Source organism: Rutidosis leptorrhynchoides, chromosome 8 (genome assembly GCF_046630445.1).
Source record: "Rutidosis leptorrhynchoides isolate AG116_Rl617_1_P2 chromosome 8, CSIRO_AGI_Rlap_v1, whole genome shotgun sequence".
NCBI classification, from domain to species: Eukaryota; Viridiplantae; Streptophyta; class Magnoliopsida; order Asterales; family Asteraceae; genus Rutidosis; species Rutidosis leptorrhynchoides.
In genome coordinates, this window is record NC_092340.1 from 265,031,549 (window position 1) to 265,043,443 (window position 11,895).

General features: G+C 33.5%; 2 protein-coding genes across 2 annotated transcripts; one reads left to right on the top strand and one right to left on the bottom strand.

Annotated features, from left to right (window-relative positions):
• The first annotated feature begins 3,031 nt into the window (after positions 1–3,031).
• Positions 3,032–8,133, top strand: LOC139864192 (uncharacterized). The gene is made up of 5 exons (XM_071852776.1): positions 3,032–3,374; positions 7,049–7,160; positions 7,250–7,342; positions 7,438–7,635; positions 7,924–8,133. The coding sequence occupies exons 1-5, from the start codon at positions 3,091–3,093 to the stop codon at positions 8,131–8,133; spliced, it is 897 nt and encodes a 298-aa protein (XP_071708877.1). The 5' UTR covers positions 3,032–3,090.
• A 476-nt stretch (positions 8,134–8,609) lies between these two features.
• On the bottom strand, positions 8,610–10,935 carry LOC139861086 (vesicle-associated membrane protein 724). Its single transcript, XM_071849388.1, has 5 exons — positions 10,737–10,935; positions 10,121–10,262; positions 9,918–10,038; positions 9,015–9,077; positions 8,610–8,932 (listed from the first exon to the last, which is right to left on the bottom strand). Exons 1-5 carry the CDS (start codon positions 10,924–10,926, stop codon positions 8,783–8,785), a joined length of 666 nt encoding a protein of 221 aa, XP_071705489.1. The 5' UTR covers positions 10,927–10,935; the 3' UTR covers positions 8,610–8,782.
• Positions 10,936–11,895: the final 960 nt, after the last annotated feature.

Genomic DNA, 11,895 nt, shown 5'->3' on the forward strand with positions numbered 1-11,895 from the left:
TATATTTACTTATTTAGTGCCAACCCTATTTGAATATGGTAAATTGATTGATTTTGTTACGGTCCAAGACACGTCTTAATTTTGTTTTAACTTATCAAAGTGTCATCATTTATTTTCCTTTTTAGTCTATTGTGTGTGTACATATGTAGTTTGTGTATATGTATGTATGTGTTGATTCTTTGTCTTGACATAAAAAGTTGTTACTATTATCTAGTTCTTTCTAAAAGTAAATTACACGGTTTCTAATTTACGCACATTGACACTGTTATTCGTAATTCCTTAAATTAACATATTGTTCGTTAGAAATGTCTGAAATAACAATTTTTTCCTTAGGTTTAAATTGATCATTTCTTCCCACATAATATCATCCGGTTTTTCACCATCAACACAAACAATTCTTTTCTAGTTAACCTATTAATTTTGCAAACCGACTAATTCCACAGTAATCACCTATTGTACAAGTAGCTCAGAGACTCGCGAGTGAACCTCCGAAAGTGATACATGTTTTCCTCCTAAGACTTGAATTAAAACCTCTATATATTTACCTACCTTAAATACAACTTTTTAATAAAAATCTACACTAACACCAATACAAATACATAATCTATAACATAAAGGTTTTGAACATAAAAATGTATCATCTCATCCTAAACCACCATTTATGCAAAATCTGAGCATCCACAAACACAAATAAAATGAAACCCCAATCAAAATTGTAACCCATTTTGAATAATATAAGATCTGATTAAGATTCCCAAATATGTTACAATTCAAGCCCTAACTTCAATATAAAGAAACTCAATATACTACAACAAATTTTTTTTTTTTTTTTGAAAGGCAAGTCCATCAAAGTGTAACAAGTGGGGATTGAACCTGAGTTCCTTTAGAACTTTTCAAGCATCTTACTAATAAACCACCCCTTGGGGTTACTACAAGATTTCTAGCTACGGTTTACGGTGTATATTTTTTTTTTCCTTTTTGAAAAGCAAGTTATAGACATCATATACAATGACAAAAGCTAAAGAATAAACACACCTTAACAGCTCCTCCAGTTCGCTTAGTACTCGGTGTTGGTGATTTTAATGTGATCCAATGAATCATTTTAGTGTATTGGATTTGCTAGGTTGAAAGTCAAGCAATCTCTAATGCTCTAGAACGGATTTGGAGAGTGTAGAGTACACGTCCGTTAAAGAGCTAAAGAGATAACTTGAGTTAGGTTGTGGTTTGTTGATGAAAGCAAACCAGAGTGGTTGTCCAGGTATAAGGTGCGTCGCACCTACTATTTGGTGTGCCGCACCATATAGGTTAGTGGTGCGCCCCACTAAAAGGCTATTGTGCCGCACCTTATAGCGTAAGAAGTTGATATTGCTCAATTTATACATGTTTTACCTCGCAATATCTTCCTCGTTTCACTCGTTTTTGAAGTTCATTGAGTTCGAAAGATGGATATTTGTGCAATTATGTTGGTTCAAGGCTAAAAGCTCATCTTGGTGCAAAATTGATCAAAATCTAGCCTAAATAGTGAACCAAAGTGCATGGCAACTGAAAGCACAAAGCAAAATGAAATGTGCAAGCTTAGTTTGAAAAATTGAAGTGTTTTGAGAGTGCAGAGTAAAGGAGCGGCGCTCCTAACCCATGATGCGGCACACCATATCAAAGAAAATGGCAAAATTCAGATCAGAAGTTTGGGAAAAAGTCTCACGTGCAATGGTGCGGCGCACAACCCTTAAGGTGCGGTGCACCTGTTTCCTGTGTAATCGTGCGGCGCATCATATTAAAGGTGTGGCGCACCTGCGTTGTTTTGGGTTCAGATTTTTGCACCTATAAAAGGAAAAAGATAGGGTTTGGAAAAGGAGCTGCAGTTTTAGACTACGAATTTCACTCAAAAATCATCATCTTCATCTTAGATTGAGGTTTGGAGGTGCTATTTTGCTTGCTAGCTCGAGGATTCACTTGGATTCATCAAAATTTTCATCTTCTTCACCATTTCTAGTAGTTCTTAGATCTAATTTTGGTACAATCTTTTCTAAATTGTAATAATGTTGTTTATTTGCTCAATTGCTACTTTGATTAGTGTTATTCTAGCCATGCTTGGCTAGATTTATTGTGTTTGCTTGTTTTGTGAATCTCTTTCTATGGGTTTGCTTTAAATTGATGAAATAGTGATGTTTGAATGAATCATTGAGTTATATTGTTGAGCTTTGATTGAAGAACCACTACTATATGAGTTTTTAGCTTTATTTGATCTTATAAATTGATTACCATTGCTTAGTGATTTGTATTGGGATTCAATTTGTACTTCAACACAATTAAGTGATCTAGACAACTAAGTTTGAGATTTCAAGTTATTGTGTCTTTGATTTGGTTGGAGATTCAAACGGCTTTTAGTTAAAACTATAGGAGTGTTAGTCTTTTCAAGTGATTGATTTGATTAAGGAATTTTATGTGTATTCAATCCATGATCATAGTCCTAACGATTTCTCAACTTAACTTGATTATCTAAGGGAATCTACGTGAGTTCATAACCTTGTTTGATCAAAGTTTAGTAGTAACACTAAACACATAATAGTAATCTAATGCTTAGAGGGGATCATTGCAAGTGAACACGCTTAGTTTAATTGTTATCTTCGTTTGCGGCCGGTGTTCTCCCGATCATGGACGCTGTTATTTTTTCTTATTCTATTTTAACGCATTCATTTGTTAGGTTTCTTTTTGTTGTCGTGTTTAGACAATTTTTATGTCCATAGCAAAGTGTGTTTTTATCCACCCTATTGATTCAACCGGTTGTTTAGAATTCGTTGTTATGTCGCTTGTTAATCTATGTTTGAATTTACTCATGTATCGTTTTTACTTATTATTATTATTATTATTATTATTGTTATTATTATTATTATAAAAAAATACATGAAAATAACAATATGAAAATTAATAAATAAGAGGTGGTAACGTAGCCACGTCAATATTTTTCTTTTGAACGATAAACGATAACTCACCCATAAGTTTTATTATTGATTATCTGTTTGATTATTTCATATAATATAATGATTGATTGATGATATATAAATATTCACATGAAGGAATCATCTATCAATGGAAGCATTTTATCTTTTGTGGTCAATCCTGTCCACCACATTTACCTCCATCACTCTCTCCCTCATCCTCCACTTCCGCCGTCTCCTCCGTCACTCGCCGGAACCAACTTCAGTTGCACTTTATGACGGTACAGTCTGGCACGAACGACGTCGTCCCGTTCACCATTCTTTCAAGTATCATGTTCGTTACGCTTTCATTGATCTTGATCACACATCTCACCTACCTCCTGATCATCTTTCCCCTCAACAAGCTCGTGATATCACACAAACCAATGGTCCTGTGTAAGTTTATATAACCATAATTGTATATATTTGTTTTTTGGATTGCTTCTCATTTCATGTTTAAGTATTTTATTATGATTGGATATTATATAGTTTTATTTTATTTATCAAACTTTAAATCATAATTGTGTATGTATTCCAACTCTTATGAGTTGTTAAATCACATCGATTTTACAAGATTATTCACAATGGCGATTGTGAATTGTGATGTAGAGTGATTTTAGGGATTTTTTAGGTGGGGTGAGGGATGATAATGGATCGGATATGGACTTTAGTGATGTCGTATTTATATCTATAACTATTTAAATTTTTGTATTCATATCTATTTAATTTCAGTTCATCCATCCATATCCACTAGATTAAGAAGGCTAATGGTTGTACATTGAATGTTAAAAGAATGTCATAATATTTTTTAATATGCGATAAAAATAAAAAATCGGTATAGTAAAAATAAATATAACATGACATTGATATACGTGTTTTATTGTAATATATCATTGTTATTTCATTATAAGGTTAAAAATAATATGTAAATCTTACTATAAATGCATTTGTAATAGTAAATATGTATTTTTATAAAAGGCAAACTCACACGCACCATTACACGAATTAACCAAGAAATATATATACAAATTGTCCTATTGGAAGGGTCACTTCGAGACTGCTGGGCTAATGGCCCTTCATTATAGTAAATATGTATATGTAATAGTAAATATGTAAGCGTACATTTATATTTATGTATTTGTATATGTATTTCGGGTGTTAATGAGTATATATATTTATGGATGAAACTTTTCATCCATGTCAAAATCCATATCCATTTAGGTTCATCTATATCCGTATCCATATCCATTTAGGTTTATCTATATCCATCACGAAGCGGGTAGATCGGATGTATATCCGCTAAATCGGGTGGCCATTATCATCCTTACTGCCACCTGACAATGTTGTGGGTTAAATGATTCAGAGGCGGAGACAGTAGGGGGGCGTGTGGGTGCTTTGCCTCCCTAACTGTTGGTAATTTATTAAGTATTGTGTGTTTTAATTGTAAAAATTATAAATTGTGGAACTCGATTTCTAAATTAGAGGTGAGTTTCCTGAAGGTTTAGTGAGGAAGATGAGTTATTTGTCAATGTTTCAATAAAGCCCTTCAATTAACATTTTATAATTCATTTTAGTCCCTGACTTTATTAATAAGCCATTGAAATTTCCAATCTTAAATCATGTGATTTTCTAGTATACATGTGAATGCCACATTGTTTCTTTTTCGTAAATTGATTATTTAGATGATAGAAATTAGTTTGAAAGATTGAACGATACTTTTAAAACAAATATGAAATTCATGGAATTTTATTTGAAGTTAAAACTTATTTATATAATATCAGCTATAAGTATATAGAAAAACTATTTATGTATCTCGATTTTTTCTGATTACATAATAGTATAAAATGAACAAGTATAGCATTAATAGATGTAATTAAGTTTGAATTTTAATCTCATAGTTGGGTCAAAAGTTTTATCTAGTAAGAGCCTAATGTAGAGGAAAGCTTTAGGAAGATTTAGAAACTATATTTTGGCAAGAAATTGAGTCGAAGTCACAAAGCCCCATTAGAGTGCTTTTTTTTTCTTCCGATAAACTATATAATGCCAAGCCCCCCTGAAGCTCAAATCCTGGCTTCGCCTCTGAAATGATTAGTAGTTGGGTGAAAAAGATAATAAATAATAACATAAAGACGATGAACGATTTCCCGTCAAAATAATAATAAAAAAAAACTCTCCCTTTCTTGAGTAAAAAACACGGGCGTTTTGACATTTTTTATTTTTCTGTTACATCTCAGCACAACGGGCGTTCCTTTCTCCCACTGTGAGTGGTCTAAGGTAGCAACTTCGGCTGCCAACCATCCGAATATAACTCAGTGATTGAGGTCTGTTATTAGGGATGGCAATGAACGTCCGATCCATCGGATATCTACCCGATCCGATCTATATGGATGATAAGCGGATATAGATATGGATAATGTGAAAAATTAGTGGATCGGTTATGGATGACAAAATATGATATATAAACATATACATATGTACTAAACTTTATGCGTATACATTTACATATCTTTATACATTGACAAAATATATTTTGCTCAATTGAAGACGACGGTTATAAGTTTTGTGTATAAATTTTATTAAATTGCGTTATATTTATATTTGTTAAAAATACTTTAATGATTTTATTTCATAATACAAATATCTTAATAAAAATTAAGATACAATGGATATTCATTAATCCGCTTCATCCGGCAGATATGGATATGGATGGATGATATATATTTAAATGGATACGAATTTAATGAAATTAAATGGATTTCGATATTGATATGGGATCACCCGATCCATTACTTCTCTATCTATTATTTTTATATAAAGGTCACGAGGGTTTCAAACATCACTAGAACAATATCTTGTGTTGGTCACGGTAAAGGGTCCGAAACATTCACGGGATAATCTGATTAGGCTGCATGCATCTAAGTAAATATAGAAAGTTCGATAAACACACTAGAATATTAGATAATGTTCAGTTTCGTAAGTTGCCATTATGAGTGTATGACTTGATAAAAATGCATATCCAAACCCTGTAAGTATATTTCAAGTCATAAATTTTGAGCTTATACATTAAGAAAAGAAAAAAAGGTAATAATGTAACAGTGCCCAATTACAATGATGATGTTGTCTACACGAATCATGAGCTCGTTTCCGAGTTATAGGATATGGTAAGTACAGTTGTCTTTAAGTTGATTAGGATGTTATTGGAGACTCTTAACACCTTATGCCTCGAATTTTCCGATGGTGTTGTACTAGTAGTCCTCAAGGTTCATTGGGCCGAACTCGTACACTTTATGCGATACTGGTTAGGATCAATCAAAAATAAGTTGTGGAGTTAACAACTCTGTCCCATGGCTTCCACTGATACTGGTTGTGTATCAAAATTGTGTGTAAGAGTTAAGTTGTATGCTACCAACCATATATTTATGTTAATTTGGATCTTAAAAAGCGCTTGTTTGGAGTCACAATTCTTAATCTTGAATCATTGGATGTCAAAGCAAGTATGTATCATTGAATCTTATAGCCTACTGGTCGAGGTCCTTATATCTTCGCAAGAAGTTTCAAGTTCAAACCTCTTTTTATGTTAAAAAAGTGTACGTTTGGCAGGGACACCCCGACCGTGTGTTTCCTTTGAAAACCCACCGACCCGTCCCGAAAGAGTCGGATGCTGGAAAAGTACCTCCACTGGACACATGTGACAAGAATAATCATCATCCCACTGCCACAAGAGTTGTAAATTCTTGCCGCGAGTGGGGACTGAATATGCACCTATTTTATGTCAAAGCTTCTGCATAGCGGGTCCCATCTTCAATGGTATCGAGTACCACTGAGCTATTGCTATATTGGTACCATAAACATATCTTGCGGGTGGCCAGGAAAGGGTCATAAACGGTCACGTGGTAACTCAGTTAGGCCGCCTACATCGGAGTTAAACTACTCCCATCCCCGGGTAGCAGGCATAGGGAAAACCTTATCCGTTTACTTGTTTCATCTATTATTCAATCCAATTATCAGTTTCCTTTGTATAAATGATACATATACGTGTATTGACTAACAACCTTCACTTCTTCATGTAGTTTCCTTTTGACGATTCCTCCTAGCGTTGGATACGAGCAAAACCCATTGAGTCTGTACTACTGCTATGATGAACAAGGCTCAACAACAACCTTAAGCAAGTGCATTGCCGAGGTTTATACGGCCTCTGTTAATGATGTTTTCTTTCATTTCTCTGTTTACAATGTTTGTTGTGTTTACAATGTTTCAACTTTGTGGTTTAGGTAACCAATACTCCATGGGGTGAAAGAGTACAGTTTGTTTTCAACCCAAACTCTGATGTAGTCGCGAAACCGCTTCATGTTAGCCCTTTCATGGTATGTAAATATACATATAAAATGATTTTTTTCGCCTGTTGGTTTACAGTTTACATCTTCTTATTGTTATCGGTTTAATTGTTTGTGAATCATAGGATATGCTTGGGAGCTGGAACATAAAAACAAGTATACCTGGGGACAACCTTGTGGTAAATATTACAGTTAACCACCCTAAGCTTGGTAACTATTTCACCGCTTCCTTAATAGCGAATAGGATATCTTCATCGTCGGTTCAGCATGCCGTTTTCTTCTGGCTAATGCCTCATAAAGTTGCACTGTGGATCTATTGGCATGTAAGATTTTTACTCTGTAATGCTGTAATGTTATTTGTTTTGTGGCATATTAGGTATGTATAGAATAAATTCAAGACGGTCGAAATGTACACGTCAACCCAATTCGCACTAATAACGACCCAATCCAACTTGTCACTTGACCCGCTCATATTGTCACCTTCATTGTCCGGTCATGTAAGCCATTGAGGATCTCAAATGGTATTATTGTCTAACACACCCAATTTTGTGTCGTTTTACTACTGAAAAAAACAACACCCATGACCCACCTCACCCACTCTTCTTATACAGGCTTTGAAACTATGGTGGAAAAAGGTTGTGTTTATTCAGCATCCGAGGTATGAAAATCCGTCATACAAGAAAGATGCGGTGGAACGTGACAGAAATCTTGGGTGTTGCCAAGCGGTTTCAACGCATACAGATAATTATAACCAAGTTGATGAAAGCAGCCATAAGGATCGTTGGTTTAGATGGAGAGACGCTAAATGGCCTTGGTGCTGAATAGAGACCATGTAAGCTTAATCAGGGGCGGAATATAAGCATAGTCGAAGGGGGTGCTTGCCGTTGCCCCATCTGAATTTCATTAAAAAAATACACTACTAATTTTTTTTTTACTAAAAAATGTTTTTTTTATGGTTACCCCTGTCACTAGTTTCGCCAGATATGAGTTCGGGTTCAAGTTCCTCCACTGAGCTTAATGGCATAGTTAAGTTACATTTGATGTACAATATGCATTGAATGTACAATACACTCCCCAAGAAGTTTGTAAATTTTGTTCCAACAAACATATTCTGATTTACTAAAAGACATAGTCACGCGGATAGTCCCCGTGGTTTAGCTAATTTGCGAATAGTACACTAGCATCCTAGTCCTTGTATTTTACAATTTATTGCGTGGATAGTTGACGGTCGTTAATAACATTGCAAAAATTTCTGTTTTACACAGATGTGTTTATATTGTGCAGTAGATCAACACTTTGACATTGCAAAATGGATTAATAACTAGTCATTTTACATAAATATAAAGCGACTCTTATCATCAGGTACCTTTTAACCATATACGACAACTTTACAACATAACACCATATAAAACTATCATCTTAGCTAAATATTATTAATTTCTCACTGAAATGAAACTAAATAAAGATTTCTCAATTGGTGCAGTCAAAACCATGGCAGATGGAGAGCCAAATAATAAGGACTAGTAGCAGAAGAATACCAAGAACAACTAGTTTTATTTTCATGTTTTGATACCACATCTTTCTTCGGATTTTTGTACCCGCTTTCTTGAATTGTTGTGCCTGATGATGTACAATAAATTGTTTATGTACAATGTACAATACAATTCTGAATCTTGATGGCATAAATAAGTAACGAACATACCGAATCACGTAGATTTTCAGCCTTTCCGTTTAGAGTTGTAAGGTTTTCTCCCCTATCAATAGCCTGAAAATGAGGTCAAACATATTTAATTCAAATATCAGAATTACTAAACAACACCACACCTTATAAAAAAAAAACTCATAGTAACTATATGACTATATCCATTTACATTGCATTCCAGTTTTGCAAGAATTTTGTTAATTAAGTCTTGAATTCAATTAAACTATTCCTAACCCTGCCTGTGACATCACAGGTAAATTGTGCGCTTTTGGTGAAAAAAGTGGGTTTTTTACTGTGACTGTATTTGACCCCCATTAACCCAAAATTTCAAGTTTTTGTGTCAAATATTTAGAAGGTGATGTGGTAAAATCTGATTGGAAATTGGGTGGGAAAAAGATAAATTAAATAATAAATATAAATGTTGAAAATTTGTGATTGGCTGGAATTTAATCTCACGCTCAAGTTTTGAACGTCAAATATTTGACTAACATTTTCAAGCGTCAATTTTTGAAGCCCTTTAATGGCGTCAAATAGTGTCAAATAGTCTCTATGTCATCTGACGGAATAGATTTAACGCCGCACAAGATTCAGTCTTAGTATCTCTCTTGCGTTCGAAGTAAATGCATAACCGAGAGGTTTTAAAACCATTCTTACTTCCAATAACCAATTTTCTTGATTATAATTCGCTCTTCAAGTAGGCTAGGGGTTGTTTACTTTTATTTTGTATTAATTTTTGTTTCCATATGCCTATGTTTGGGAAGGGGTTTCTATTTCTATGTCTTTTACAAACACACATTTTTCAGATTAAGTGACAAAGAAACAACAATTTTACTTACTGAAATTAATAAAGAGCTATACAGAAACTTATATGCAATTCCAAAACTGTTGGGACTTTGTATTTACCTTATCTATGTTATCCAACATTATACTTTTAACTTCTGAAACTTGTGCTTTCACTTTTATCAGCTTCTCAATCTCGTCTGCATGCTCGATAATGTACTGCATGTGTTCTTTCATTACTGGTCTGCAAGCTCAACTCGTCCAAGTATCAATTCAAATTACACACAAATAACATGAGTATATAAAGATGATTAGTCTATACATACCCAAATTCCTTGTTGAGACTTTTAGCAATTGCTGTATCTGCTTTACCACCACCGTATCTTTTCTTAAAATCGGCCCGCACACGTTCTAGAAACGCAATAGATATTTGCTTGCCAACTGATTCTTTTGCAACCACACAATAAGCTGCAATTTCAACACTTATGTTTCAAATATTTTTTTTAAAACTTTTGAATAACATACTAAGTACTGCCTGGGCATCAATACATCCTCAATTTGCTTTTACAAATTCAGAATTAAATGAATTTAAGTCTAAATAACAAACCTTTTTATATGTCTAATCAGGCATCTAAATAATCAGAATTTAGAATACTAGAATCTAGAATAAGATCATTTGCATGAAATAATAACATTTTAGAACCAATCAAGCAAAAAACCTGCCCTGCTTTCACCCACAACATACCCTATGCAAATCTACTCCTAGATTCAGTCAAATCAAATCAAAAACCCTAAACCCCAGAAAACAAGTTTCAATTTTTCCTCAAACCCATCAATCAAATCAATCAATAATTACATAAAGTCTCAAATTCAATGAAAACCAAGATCAGATCCAGCTGAAACATAAACAAGAAGAAAAAAAGTATGAATTGGGTAACATACCATATCCATCTTGAACCAAGAAATTAAAAGTATGGTGATCACAATTGTATGTGAATTTATTGTTAGTAGAAGGTAGTTTTTGAAGACACTGGGCTGCAATAGCTGGAAAGTTGCCAGTGAACTCAGTATATTCAGCTAAAACCATGGTGCCTCTAGCTACAAAACTGTAAATAAATGATTCTTGACCCATCAAGATTGAAACTTTTTAGGTTATAGTTTTACACTTTTTTTTTTTTTTGGGATTGAACTGATTGATGGTGGTAAAGAGAGAGAGAGAGAGATGAAAAACCCACTGAATGAGCTTTCTCAATTGTTCCTTACAACAGACTCCAACTTTCACATTTTAAGAAAAGTATATTTCATGCCATCATATTGTTTTAATACTATAAAATTGGCATATGGTTTGTTTAGGTTTTGTTTGCTTCACATGTCATTTTCCTCTTTGAAAAACATATACCAATTAATCATAAATGTTTGATAAACAAGAATCAATTGCTTAATGCATGTCTTTTTTTTTTATTAAGGAACATTTGTTTTGGATTGTCATGTTTGGATTAGATTTTAATTAATTTAGAATGTCTTTATTAAAATAAAAAAAATAAAAAATATATATATATATTTAGTACTCTTTAGTCTTTACTCCAATCTAATATCATCTGTGCATTTTATAAATAAAAATAAATAAATTTACATTATGTATTATCTATTACGTAGTATCTATTATCTATATACTCTAAAATTTAGCTCAAGTTGCAGTTTCAATTGTCTTGAATTGTCATTTCACACCTATTTAAGAAAAAAATATTTTATTCATCTATTCTAACATTAAACTCAAGTTTTTTTTTTTTTTTTTCCGAAAGCAAACATTTTATGTCACCAAGACGCCAATACAAAGAGTGCTACAATCACCAAAGAGCTCATAAGGAATGAGCCTAAAACAAAACAAAACTCCAAGATACATTTAGAAAACGTGATTCGCCAGCAAAAGCCTCCAAATTCTAACCCGAGCACCTTCTAGGATCCATGCACCAAGTGTCGAAATCAGTTGAATCTTCGCGCCTCTTTTTAAAAGCCAAAGGTGAACCAGAACTTTCAAACTTGCCAAGATATCCTCATTTAATATTGATCTTCTCTGTTATGCCACACTATTTACCAATTT

Excerpts from the sequence above, each read along its gene's own strand:
- LOC139864192 (XM_071852776.1), top strand. The coding sequence starts at position 3,091 with ATGGAAGCATTTTATCTTTTGTGGTCAATCCTGTCCACCACATTTACC. Across the intron at positions 3,375-7,048 it reads ACACAAACCAATGGTCCTGT|TTTCCTTTTGACGATTCCTC; the intron begins GTAAGTTTATAT and ends TTCTTCATGTAG. Across the intron at positions 7,343-7,437 it reads TTCATGTTAGCCCTTTCATG|GATATGCTTGGGAGCTGGAA; the intron begins GTATGTAAATAT and ends TGTGAATCATAG.
- LOC139861086 (XM_071849388.1), bottom strand. The coding sequence starts at position 10,926 with ATGGGTCAAGAATCATTTATTTACAGTTTTGTAGCTAGAGGCACCATG. Across the intron at positions 9,078-9,917 it reads TGTTGGATAACATAGATAAG|GCTATTGATAGGGGAGAAAA; the intron begins GTAAATACAAAG and ends CCTCATTTTCAG. Across the intron at positions 8,933-9,014 it reads CTGAAAATCTACGTGATTCG|GCACAACAATTCAAGAAAGC; the intron begins GTATGTTCGTTA and ends GTACATCATCAG.